Source organism: Mercurialis annua, linkage group LG3, assembly GCF_937616625.2.
Source record: "Mercurialis annua linkage group LG3, ddMerAnnu1.2, whole genome shotgun sequence".
In the NCBI taxonomy this organism is placed as follows: Eukaryota; Viridiplantae; Streptophyta; class Magnoliopsida; order Malpighiales; family Euphorbiaceae; genus Mercurialis; species Mercurialis annua.
Window position 1 is genome coordinate 4956400 of NC_065572.1, and position 14096 is coordinate 4970495.

Sequence of the window (14096 nt, forward strand, 5' to 3'; positions counted from 1 at the left end):
AACATCATACCAAACTTGAACTTTTTAAGAGTTTAAATTTTGATAATAAGCTTAAAATTCTCAACTACAGTTGACTCTAATATTTAATATTCAATTGATGAACAATTCTAGTAATTAATAAGATTTCAAAGAACCAACTTCGCTCCATGTTAGATAATTATTAATTGTATTATTTAATAATTAATAAAATTTAAAATATTCTTTATGTGAATTAGGGAGATTTTTCTAAAAGAGTATATGTATATATATTAACTAAATTAAGTTATTACTCACTAATTATTTATGTGAATCATAACTAAAATGTTGTCTACACTTAATTATATTATAATGCTAAAACAACAGACTTTTCTTATATCAATATTAGGTCCATAAATGCGAATTACTTGATGGTTAAGTATATTTAGTTATTTATAGTGATGGTTAAGTATGTTTAGTAAGTTTCTAGTGATGGTTAAGTATATTTAATTGTTTTTATTGTAATGTTACATTAATATTAGGTCTATAAATGTGAATTCATTAATTTCGTACTCTCTTTGTCTTAATTTAGAAATTTCATTTCATTCTACACAAACATTAAGAGAACATTTATTACTATTTTTTTTTCATGTTTTATTCTTATTAATGGTAGTGAAGTTTTCTATAAAATTTCTTTTAAGATGGCTAAAAGAAGAGTAAAAGGAGAAATTTAATGTAAAATTACTCTAAAAATAGAAATGAGACATCTCAAAATGAAAAGTGAGTCTTGTAAAATGGGACGGAGGGAGTAATTTTCATAATTTTTTCTTTATAAATTCAACAAATTAATAATTTTTTCTTTATAAATTCAACAAATTAATAATTTTTCAATCTATAATCCTTAAGAGTCTACTAACAACTTGAAGCAATAAGAAATGGAACTAAAAAAGAATGCTACTTTCATATTTATTAAGAGACAAACATCAAATTACACAACAAACGCCGAAAAGGGATAATTACATTACATCCAAATGTAAATGAAAAATGGAATGTGAAAAGGAGAAAAATTCAGAAATTTCATGAATTGATGCACAAGTTAATACCAATTGAACACAGAGTACAATGCTTACATAATAAGAAGAAATTCATCTGAAAAATCTTAAGACAACATAGAGGCTGTGGCTAGCTTAGCTCTTAGATCTTTTCTTAATATCTTTCCAGAGGGAGACTTTGGAATTGCATGAACAAAATACACTTTGTGTAATTTCTTGTAGAATACCACCTAATCAAAGCACGAAAAACATAAGACATTACAAATCTACTTTTGCAAGCAATAACATGTAGACAAATTGAAGGATGAGAAGGTTGAATATGATTAGTTAGTTTATTTTCATATCTAAAAGATGAGATTGCATTGTATCGTATGGAAACTTTTCGAATGCTATAGAAAACGCTTTGGAATTCAGAGACTCTATATTTAAAACATGCTTTAATAAAAAATTGTTGTTCTGCTGTTTCCGTTTCAGCATTTTCTATTTCAGCGTTTCCATTTCGGTGCTGCATAAATTGTGCATTGTCACTTCCAATATCAGTTTATTAGTAATGCCTTATTGTGTAAGGAAAGGGTAGTGAGAATAACTCTCATTTGGTACCTGTTTTGATATGTATTCTTTAACAGCTTCTTCACTGAGTTCAAACCCGTTTGATCGAACCACAAATGCAACCGGAACTTCACCAGCACCTTCGTCTTTTTGCCTAATCATAACAATACACACATAATAAGATTTAAGTTACAAGAATTTGCTACAGCTTTTATTTGTTCTTTGGCTGAACCTTGCTTAACATGATTACTTACGGGACGACAGCTGCATCTGCAATTGATGGGTGACTTAAAAGGAGCGCCTCGAGCTCTGCTGGTGGCACCTGTACATAAATAAAATAGAAATGAAGCTGTTTTTCTTATGTGAACATGGATTGATTATTCGCAAGGTCTAGTAACAGTATCAGAACATGCCTGGAAGCCTTTGAATTTGATGATTTCCTTAACTCTGTCAACGATGAAAATCTCATTATCATCGTCAACATAACCAATGTCTCCAGTATGCAGCCAGCCTTCCACATCTATGGTGTTTGCAGTGGCTTCGGGGTCATTCAGATATCCTGTAGTTTGTATATGAAAAGTCGAATAAGTAACAATTGCATGCAATGACACAAGGAAATCTTAAATCCGAGATTCAAACCTTTCATAATTTGCTGTCCTCTTATGCAGATTTCGCCGGGCTGGTTGAATCCAAGGGAGGAACCGGTTTCAGGGTCGATGACCTTGAGCTCGGCATTTCGGACCACTGTGCCACATGATCCTGACTTGGTTGGTAATGGTTGTTTTGCAAACCCTAAGGACATTGATAGCACTGGCCCTGCCTCTGTCATTCCATATCCCTGATCATAATGCCAAACACAATTATTCATTTTCCTTCTTTTTTGTCTATTTTAACTCTTTTCTAGAATGAAAATTCTAAAATCAGACTAAAAAATGTTTTCTTCTAATATTACAAATTTAAACACGCATCTTAAAATGTAATTATAAATTTTAATTACTGCACTAGAAAGCAAGAATTTACATATAGGTTTTGAATTTAAAGTGTTATGCGTAGAATTTTGTTAAGGTCGTGGATTTAATTTCTTGTACAAGCGCCAAAACTCTCCCTTCTCTAATGATTAATAATAATTGCAATATGATTGAAAGGGCGAACATTTAATAGATTGATGGGAAGTAGGAATTGGATGATATGGGCAAAATTTTACTCATTGTTAGCCACAAAATTGGCCGACACTCTGTGTAGTACCATTAGCCAAGGGGCCGAGTCTTTTTTTCAGGAAACATCCAACTTAAATTCTCTCAATAATCTATGGCTGACCCTACAAAATAATTTATCCAATCCCTTCTTCTTTTAATTAATTTAAATTATAAACAAAAATCGAACCTAAAATATTCAGATCGAACATGAAGTTTATTCAATCACATTTTTCGTATTATTAAATTATTTCATTTTTCATCATTTTTCTTAAAACTGTTTAGCTCCACCAAATGTAACATTAAATGTTTCTCTTCATTTTTTTAATCGTACTTTTTTTTTGACCTTTTAGTTGTCTATAAGCTTGGTCTTAGTTTTAGTTTCATATAGGGGGGGAAATGCACGTTTTTCAAATAACTGTTCTCTTTTTGTTATTTTCTAAGATATGAAATTATGAGACATAGTTAAGAGAGTACAGGCGGGAACCGTTCATCACTTCCACCGTCGGTTTTATTTTGGCAGTGCCGGATCTGCACAAATCTGGTTAGTACTTTTGGCCAACTACAATTTATAGTAATTTTTACCAATTTTATTTTACACTTATATTTCAAAATTTTATAAAAATTGGTGAACAAAGTGGATTCTTTTGGAAGTTCACACTTGTCATTCTACTTATCCTTGCATGTTGAATTGATCGATGGTATTCTTATTTTAATTGTCCAATATGGTTTATGATCATTAATCATTTTTGCGATTAACTATACTTTCGAATTTGGAATTGCTTTCAACACCATCTCTGTATATATGATCATCAAATGGGGTGAGAAGTTGAGGATATTGATATTTTTTAAAGATGAACAATTTTTATTAATTAGATTGATTCCATGGTATTCTGAAATTCTAATTTGTATATTGGTTTTGGGTGGTTGAACTTTTAACTGATTTTCAGTTTTGTTTTTCTATTTCTCCGGTTTAATGTAGGATTTAAATTTTCAAACTTTAATCTATAAAAATTGTTCACCAACAATATTTCTCTAAACCATAAATTGAATTATTATTAGTTATTTAATTTAACAAAATTTTGTAATTGTTAAGATAATAGCAACATATTTAGAAATCAGGACTTCATTTTTATTTTTATAATTCTCGTTTTGCAAAATAGTAGTTATCTTACAAAGTTTAAATATTACTATTTTGGCGTGATTTAATATCACGATTTTGGCCTAGGAAGCACGGACACTTTGATAAAATTGTGTTTTTCATATTCTATTTTTGTTGAAATATATAATATTTTTATATCATTTATAAAATTTTAATTATATTTATAAAACTTGTAAAATAATTTATTATTAACTATGAACTTTATTTTCGAGTATATCTAAATAATATATTTTAATATTTTCGTTTTCATATTTGTGTTACCTAGAATTTGGCGTGATTATATATCACAATTATTGGCGTGATGTTATATCATAACTGTTGGCGTGATTTTATATCACAAATTTTGGCGTGATCTTGTATCACAAATCTTGGCGTGATCTTAACTCACAAATTTTGGCGTTTCTTATCAATATGATATATTTAAGTATTATATTTTATATTTCTTTATAAATGCTAAAACTTTTGAACTAATGATAATAAATTTGAACTTTAATTAAAATAACTAGTTCGAGTATTTTTGTCTTACAATATATAGATTACCATGTTTAATCTGTATGGATAATTTAAATTATCTTTCTCAAATGGCATTTTTAATATTGTTAAGATGTTTAAATAAAAATCAATATCTTTATTAATTATAACAGTGAAAATGTTGGTTGATGTCTTATTAATAGAGATAATGATCCGTTTGTAATAATGGAATGTGTTATTAAATAGTTGAACGTAAATTATTGAGATAATAAGATAGGACTAAGTAATATGTGCCAATATTAATTGTCTTGCAAATTCTATGCAAATTAGTACATCTATTATTATCTTCTCAAAAAAAATAGTACATCTATTATTATTATTTTGTAGTATAATTATGTTAACCGCTAAAAGTAGTTATTATGTTTTTCTAATATAAATTTTTATTTATTAATTTGGCTATAATTAATTTTTTTATAGTTACTTTATTGTTAAATTATTTTATCTATTTTTACCATTAGATGAATTTATTTCATCTAATGGTGAGTAATGGATAAAATAAATATATTTTGTTAAAATTAATAAAGTAACTATAGAAAATATACACATGTGATGGCAGCATATATATTAAATGGTTAAAATTTGGCGTTCTTTTAAATGTGATTATTGTACTATGGCGTTAGCGATGATGGAAGAGTTGTTACTCACAAGACTATCATCATTTCATAATGCAGAAAATCATTCTCCTAGTGATGACAGAATTGTTTGTAACAATAATTTTATTTACATTGTTAACATATTTGGGTGGCCCACTGGTGGTCGAAAAAGCCCTTTTGGATGACTGCTTTATGCGGTATCATCATTTACATTTAGACTGGCTCACTCAGATTTGTTGAGGAGTCACTTATTTTTGTACATTTGATTATTCTATTAATGAATATTAGCCTTTGGTAAAAAAAAAAAAAAAAAAATATGAAATTATTATTTTCTTTAATTACTATAAGAAGGCAAATTGATAGAAGTACTGAAACTTTTTCTTTTGAAATAAAAAGTATTGAACTTATTTTAATAAGTTTGGTGAATTGTACACGAAATTAATCTTCAAAGATCTTATTGCCCCCATTGAACTATAATTCAATTAAGTAATCATCAAATATGTCATTTGAATTTAATTATGCAATAATACAAAAGTGCAACATTAAATTAATGTAAAATACTAGTATGTTATTCCAAAGGTCCAATTCCTTACCTTATGCATATAAATAAAAGTTTTCATGTCAGATATTCATTAATATTAGATGCATATTTCATCTGCCAAATTATTTAAATGTCCCAAACACAGCACGTGGACATACTGTACCCCTACAATAAGTTACAAGAAAAAAAAAGTCAAACCCATATTAAAGCTCTTCTATTTTTATTTTTAATTTAACCAGTCATTTTCTAAAATTTTATATTTATTAAATCTCTATACTTCAAAATTTTTATTTAATAGGCTCATTTTTAGACAAAATTATCAAATATGTGTTCAATTACACTTACCGTTACCACGTGGAAAAATAATTAATTGATTTTGAATTTATAAGTTAAATTTTTTAATTTTTATTTATCAGATCCTTGTATTTTCAAATTTTTATTTATCTAATCTTTATATTTTTAAATTTTTATTTATCTAATTTCTTTTCAAGTTCAGCCTCACGCATTTTACGGTAAGTATAGTGCACGTTCTTTTTCATAAAAAAAACTTAAAAATTCAAAATAAATCAAGATCATGGATTGGATAAAGACATAATTTTAAAAAATGATTAGATAAATAAAAAAATGAGAATACAGATGCTTCAAGATAAATTTGGCCAATAAAACAAATATATGTAGTTGCATATCAATATAACTGCTTCATTATCACAAGAAAAGGATGACAAAATTAATCCTATGTTTATGAAAAATATGTAATTTTAATGTTTTCATGGCATATTCTCTCTGTCTGAATAAGATTGTCTGATTTTTTTACTTTCTTTTATCTCATACTTATCTATTTCTAGTAAACAATAACTTTTAAAATTTACTTTTTTGTATTATTTTTATTTAAAATTAACTAACAGTTAGGATTTGTTACTATCTACTGAAACATGTAAGAAAATAAAAACAAGTGATCATATTAAATAAATAAATGGTAGAAAAAATAGATTTAAAAAAAAATCATAATGTATGATCACTGTCAATTCATAGTGTTTTTTTTTAAATGTATGATAGTAAAAAAGTGGGATTTTTAGCAATAACTTTTTTTTTTCAAATTTTTATTATTGTTATAGAAAATTTTGTTTTTAAAATTAAATGCCAATCTTTAAATTCAATGATTCATTTAACTGTTTTTCAATTAATTGGGGTTTTTAGTGTTTGATATTATTAATACAAGGTGTATTATAGTCGTATCAAATAAATTTTCATAAAAATTGGACTAATAAATAGACATTTTAACACGAATTCTTGGACTTCATTCTACGACACATACTAATACTGATGTAACTTTAACTCCTTAATTAGACAACAAGTCGTACCAATGTATGGACTTTAGTTTTTGGCTTAATGGCAAAAAAAACCCAAACCTTTACGACTTGTTGCAATTATATCCAAACCTTTTAATTTTTACAATAATATCCAAATTGCATTATTTTGTTGCAATAATATCCAAATTGTACTTTTTATGTGATTTTTTGAGTTTTTTTACCATTTTTGGAACTTTTACTATATTATTATACATCAAAACATAATAATCGTCTAATATCTTAATTGAAAATAACAAGTTTAGCCATCAATTTAACTATTATTGCTACAAAAAATGCAATTTGGATATAATTGCAATAAAAAAATGCAATTTGGATATTATTGCAAAAATTAAAAGGTTTGGATATAATTGCAACAAGTCATAAAGGTTTGGGGTTTTTTTACCATTAGGTCTTAGTTTTTCTAAAGAAATTGATTAAACCGTATCATCAAGAATTTTTTTGTCCGTTCATATTTTTGTTTTTGTTAGGAGATCTGCGAACCATGCTGCGCATATTATTGCACAATCGGCTCGTTCTATGTCAGGTCATCGGGAATAGTTTTATAACTGTCCTGAATTCCTTACCAATGTACTCGCTTCGGATTTGATTTAATAAATTCAATTTGAGATTCAAAAAAAAAAAAAAACTAAAAATATTGTTTTTCTTTTTTGTTCTATTAGACTTAATGGCTACTGCAGCCAAAAAGGTAACTTTTTTTTTGTTTTTTGTGAGTTTATCTAATTTTTTTAAAATTTATAAATTTATTCCAATTTGAACATTTCATTACAATTTTGCTCAATTTTTTTCATAATCAGTTCATTTTCTATACTAACTCATTAGTTAGCAATTTTTTTTTCTTTTAGAATTGCAAATTTAAGTCAAACTGTTAAAAAAATTAAAGTAACATTAAAATTATTAAAGTCTCTATTCTTTCATGGCTGAAGCAAAACAAAAACAAATTTAAAGCTCACAATGAATAGAAAAACCAAATAAATATTGTATAAAAGTTAAAAATTTACACAATTAAACTGATTGAATTTTTTTTTGAATAATACTATAAAAAAATTAATAAATTGAAATAGTTTGTAAATTCTGAAAGTTTTGAATAAAATTATAAAGAAACGATTCTTTTGGCACCATTTTAAAAAAGACCCAAGATGAACAACCAAAAGTGAATGAACAAAGTTCTAAAAAGGAAATGATATGAACAAACATAACACCTTGTCACATAAAAACTTCATTAGAAATTTTTATGCACGAGTTCATAGCCAAATTAACAACTAAATCACACAAAGCAATGATAAAAAAAATCACACAAAGTATAGAATAATTTAGTTTTTCCAAATAATTCTCATTGTACTAAAGCTATATAAAAATACTAAATTTTTTTATCAACTTCCTAAAATTATATCAAAGTTACTATTTTTCTCATATACCTAAATATTATTATTTCTCCTATATTATATAAGTAATTAGCTAACTGAAATTCCCTCTTGTATATATGAGGTTCTAAATTAGTAAAATAAAAATAATCAATTTTAAAAAAAATATATATATGAGGAAATAGTAATTTGATCTAGTTTCATGGGTTTGATTGTAATTAATTAAATAAATTTGTTAAGTTGGTAACAAAATCCAGTTTTGACTCCAAAACAAGCAACACATAATTAGTGAACATCCGATTAAAAAAAAATAACAAATAAAAACATTAGAATTATGATGTCATAAAATTGCAAGTTACTAACATGAAAAACGGTTACTAACCTGTCCTAAAATAGCCTGAGGCACTCGACTCCGGAGAGCATCCTCCAGCTCCTTCCCAAGCGGCGCCGCTCCAGACAACACCACCCTAATAGAACTCAGGTCAAACTCCGCCACCAGCGGATTCTTAGCCAACGCCAAAACCAGCGGCGGAACCACCGCAGCTACCGACACTTTATGCTTCTGAATCAGCTCTAACAATGCCCCGATCTCAAATTTATGCATCAACAACACGGCGGCGCCACCTCTCAACGAACACAGCAGCACACTGTTCAACGAATAGATATGAAACAGAGGCAAAACACATAGCACAACGTCCTCTTCTTTTATATATAAGTTCGGATTTTCGCCGTCAACTTGCTGAGCTACGCTTGTAATCAAGCTTTTGTGCGTTAAAATCACACCCTTAGGTAACCCTGTAGTTCCTGAAGAGAACGGTAACGCTACCGGATCGTCGATATCGATTAATACATTCGGAATCTCCGCCTCATTTGCCTCAGACAATACAGTGAAATGCAGACAGTTTTCCGGCGGCTCATCGACGGTGATAACCCTAAAATCTTCGCCGATTTTCGGTTGGTTTTCGGCGGTTTCTCTTAGTTTGTCTACGTAAAGAGACTGCGTAATAATAAGTTTAGCGCGGGAAGAATTTAACTGCTTGAAAATTTCATTAGAGGTATAAAATGGATTAGCGGTGGTAGTAACTGCACCGATCATGGAGGCTCCCATGAAAGAGAAGACAAATTCCGGGCAGTTTTGAAGGAGGATCATGATCACGTCGCCTTTCTTGATACCTAATTTGGCTAATCCGGCAGCGGTTTTTTGAGAAATGAGATAGGTTTCTGAAAACGAGTAGGTTTTGCCGGTTGAACCTGAGATCAGACATGGTCTGTCCGATAAACTTGAGAGATTTTCAAAGCAATAAGTGTGGAGAGGAAGGTGGTTAGAAATGGAAATGTCAGGCAATTTAGAGCGGAAAATATGAGTTTCCGGTGAGGACGGAGTTTGTTTTTGAGAAGAAGAGAGTTCTTGTTTTGGTGGTTCGGGTGATGAAGCTAAGGAGATCATGTTTCTTGAACTAAGGAGGAGCTAATTTTTTTTTCTTTTTTTTGTGTGTGTATGTGTTTAGTATATTAAAAAATAGGGAATAATATTAAAAGTATAGATTGATATAAATAATAAAGAAAAAGGGGGAAGAGGGGTAGGTTGAAAGTGTGGGTGAGAGAAGAGGAGAAAGGTAGGTAGATTATAAGAAGAAGGGAAGTGTTATAGCATGCCAATCTTACATTCATGAAATTAAGAAAAACCAAACTCAATTCCATCTCATACACACATTATATATCTCTAGCTACTTCCTTACTTAACTTCTTCTCTTATGCTTTTCTTTTCCTACCTACTATGCATTCGGTTCGAATCGAATTGAATCAGTCGGTTTTGGTTCGATTGAATTTTAATTCAATTTATACGGCTTATAATCACCCGAGATACTTTTATCACAAAACCTTTAAATTATAAAAGCGATTACTAAACCTCCTGACTTTTTATAACTTCGGCCAGTAAACCCCTTTTACCCCAATAATAACCAAAGTACCCCTAGAATTTATTAATTAACAAAAAAATAAAAAAACTAGACCAACCAAAATTAAAATCATCCACTCAAATAAATCAAACATAAACAGTCCATCCAACCAAATTAAATCTAAACCACCGATTTACGCAACTAAATAAAACCGGAAACGGCCATCCACTGTCGTCATCCATACATCGCTGCCTGAATTGTCGAAAAAAAAATTCCAGCCATAAAACTAAAAAACAATTAAAATAACTATTTTGTAATTATTTTTTCATTTGTGGTTCATTTTCAAGCAAATCCATTTGGGTTCGCTCGAAAACTGACCAACAGACCGATGGGGTCTGTTTATTATGAACAGATGAACAAACCCCATGGTCTGTTCATCAACGATGAATATGGACCTTGCCTGAGAAGACGAACATAATGGTTCCGTTCGTCTTTTCAAATAAAAAAAAATAATTTTTTATTGGAAACTTTTTTCCGACAATGGAGGCGATGATGGATGGGCGGCGGTGGCGGAAAAAAGTGTCACGGTGGGTTTTGATTTCCGGTTGAGTGATTTAATTTAGTTGGGTGGACTGGTGGTTTAGATTTAATTTGGTTAGATAGATGGGTTATCTTTGATTTGGTTGTGTGGATGAATTTAGGTTAGATTGAGTTTATTTGATTTTTTTATACAGATTTTTGGGGTAATTTGGTCATTTTTAGAGCAAAAGAGATTTATTGGAGAAGTTATGAAAAGTTACGGAGTTTACTGATTGTTTTTACAACTTGGAGGTGATAGAAGACCCTAAAGTGAGATACTATGAGTGATCATAAGCATAGTTATTTCAGTTCGGTTTATTTTAAAATTTAGCTGATCGCTTTTTTTTTATTAAAGACCGAATCAAATTAGAAAATTAATTTTTTTATAATATCAAAGTGAACTGAATTAAATTTTTTTAATTCGGTTTGATCCTTTAATCTGTTTATTTTTCAAACTCCTCTTCTTTTCTTTAATTCTTTCTTTCTCTGCATATTGCATTAAGTATTAGGCACGTGTAAAAATCAAATCAAATATTTGGCTGGGCTGATAAATTTAATTTGGTTCGATTTGAAATTATAGATTTTTTTAATTTGAAAAAAACAAGTTATTTTAGTTCAGCCAAACCAAACTAAAAATTGATTATACCGATTTGTTTGGTTCAATTGGTTTGAAATACTCTAGGTTCTTATAAAATTAATTTAATTTGATTTGATTTAAAAGCATGTAAATTATAATTTTTGTTATCATTACATACATTTCAATTTTATTCGATTAAATTAGATTTGAACCAATCATACATCCCTATTCAATATTCTTAAAACGTCACATTTTCTAAAATTACATCATAAACTTTCGGCCTAATTACTTAAAAACCACCCACCTTATAACTTTTTTTCATTTATACCATGACTTAGGAAAATTTTCAAGTGTACCCTATTTTTGATTTTTATATTTCATTTGTACCCCAATATTAAATTTTTTGATAATTTAATTAATTTAAGGATGAAAATATTAAAAACAAGATACATAAATGATTAACATTAATGTTTTATCAGAATATAGGTTAAAAATGAAGCACTAATTTAAACTTTTTTTCAAAAAAAAAATAGGTCAATTCAACTCATTAGGGAGAGATGAAACATAAAAATCGAAAATAGGGTACAATTGAAAATTTTCCTAAATCATGGTATAAATGAAAAAAAATTACAAGATGGGTGGTTTTTAAGTAATTAGGTCTAAACTTTCTACTGCTTGAATATTTTCTTGGCGTGTGATGACCATTAAGCTATGTTTAATTTATGCAATGGTATAGCTGTTTTTTTGTTTTTGTAAAAAAATATTTATACTATGGCATTTTGAATAGGCTTAAATGTATAAAAACCCATCAACTGTCACATATTTTTAATATTTAACATGAATTTTAAATTTTGGCATAACATGAATTTTTCAATTTTGCAAGTATGTATCATGTTTGCGCTTTTTCATTTAAAATGGTGCCGTTTTATATTCAAAACAGTGTCATTTTATATTCAAAACGGTGTCAGTGTCATTATTGTAAAATTTTAAAAGTTCATGTATTTGTACGCCAAAATTAAAAGTTTATGTTAAATACAAAAAACACGTAAAAGTTGGTGATTTTTTTATGCATTTAAGCTTTTTCAATATTATTCGGTTATTAATTAATCTCGCATGTTATTGTCTTTTTTCCTGCATTTTAGTTATTAAACTTTAAAATATTATAAATTTATTATCGTATTATATTTTCAGGGGCTCATGTAAATTTTTATTAAAATTCGGCCAGAATTTAATAATATATGACAGCTGGTTTATGTTTCCATTTCCTCACATTTTCATACTATTCACATAAATAAGAAACATCTCACCGCTCATGTTTCATTATTGATGGATACCGAATCCTATTGTAAGTATAATGGAGCCGAGTTGCAGGAGATCCACTCTCAGACGATACCGGACTCCCCCTGAAGATCGGAAGATATGAAGGAGATGCCGAATCTCTTAAGATTCGGTGACATGCTAATAAAGACCGAATCCCACATGATCCGCCGAAAGCGCGTCAGGTCCGGGATTCGGATAATCGACTAATTATGGAAGTGTTGTCCTATTCGGACACAAACACTACATATGGAAGGATAAGCTCTACTTTAGGAAGATAAGACTATTTAGGAAGACGTTCCTAAATAGGACTCTTATCAGATTAAGGTAGATCTCGACAAATCAGGAGAATCTCTACGATATTGCCGAATCCCTATAAAGTAGGATTCACTTGCCTAATACAACTCTACTAGGTATATTCGACTACTATAAAAGGAGCACGAGGTATGCCTAGAATCACAATTACATTCATATACTCAAAACGCTGCTCAAAGCTCTAGACTGACTTTAGCATCGGAGAGTTAATCGGACAACCACCGTCCGGTTAGCTTCTACCCTGTTTTGCAGGTTCACTCACCGGTTCAGAAGGCAGACTCCATCATAACGCTCTTCGAAGAGAACAAGCCAGATCGGAAAGCTCCTGACCCGGCCTACCACAGAACCACGTGACATCATCAGGAATCGCCAGAGTTCGAATATATTCCGCCAGCACTCTAGGATTCAGCAAACTAGCAGGATCCTGACCTTCGACCCACTGAACCAAATCTGGAGCAGAAGAGTTTCCAGGAAAACTCTCCCTCGATGGAGAACCATCGCCAACTCGACGTCTTTTCCTAGACGGAGAATCCGGGTCTCGACCTAGAGAAATCTCTCCCGAATCAGCAACAACCGGCCCCTCTGAAGCCACACCCCCAACTCCCCCCGAGACGGTAAATGATGCTAGAGGGGGAAGTAGTGACGGAACCGCCTCGTCACCTACTGGATCAGCCGAGTCATCATCATCATCATCTACAACAATAACCTCAGGCAACGCTATCTCGGCGGGAGCTATGGGAATATCAACAAGAGCCCCATCCACGTCAATGTCGCCAGGAATAATGTTGGCAATAGGAACGTCAGGACCACCCATCGGAACGTCCAAATCTACTTGAAATCCGGAAAGGAAATCGTCAGAAGAAGAAGACATCCTACAAAAGAAACATTAAAAAGAACTTAAGCAAATTAATATACCTTGAACAAAAGAGTAGCAAAGATCCGCCAAGCCTCGAGGAGGATCCTCCAAAGGAAACCATCGACGCCGAAGATGACTATTGACCAAGACATCTAGAATGGGACGCGATTCAATACTACAGGAAGATATGTCGAAAGCAAGTTTTGACTCGGATAAACTTAAAGGAGAAGGACAGCTCCGAACTTGA

General features: G+C 30.2%; 1 protein-coding gene across 1 annotated transcript; it reads right to left on the reverse strand.

The window, feature by feature from the left end:
* Positions 1–1007: 1007 nt before the first annotated feature.
* LOC126674023 (4-coumarate--CoA ligase 2) lies at positions 1008–9968 on the reverse strand. The gene is made up of 6 exons (XM_050368376.2): positions 8690–9968; positions 2196–2394; positions 1970–2115; positions 1811–1878; positions 1608–1710; positions 1008–1237 (listed from the first exon to the last, which is right to left on the reverse strand). Exons 1-6 carry the CDS (start codon positions 9752–9754, stop codon positions 1115–1117), a joined length of 1704 nt encoding a protein of 567 aa, XP_050224333.1. The 5' UTR covers positions 9755–9968; the 3' UTR covers positions 1008–1114.
* Positions 9969–14096: the final 4128 nt, after the last annotated feature.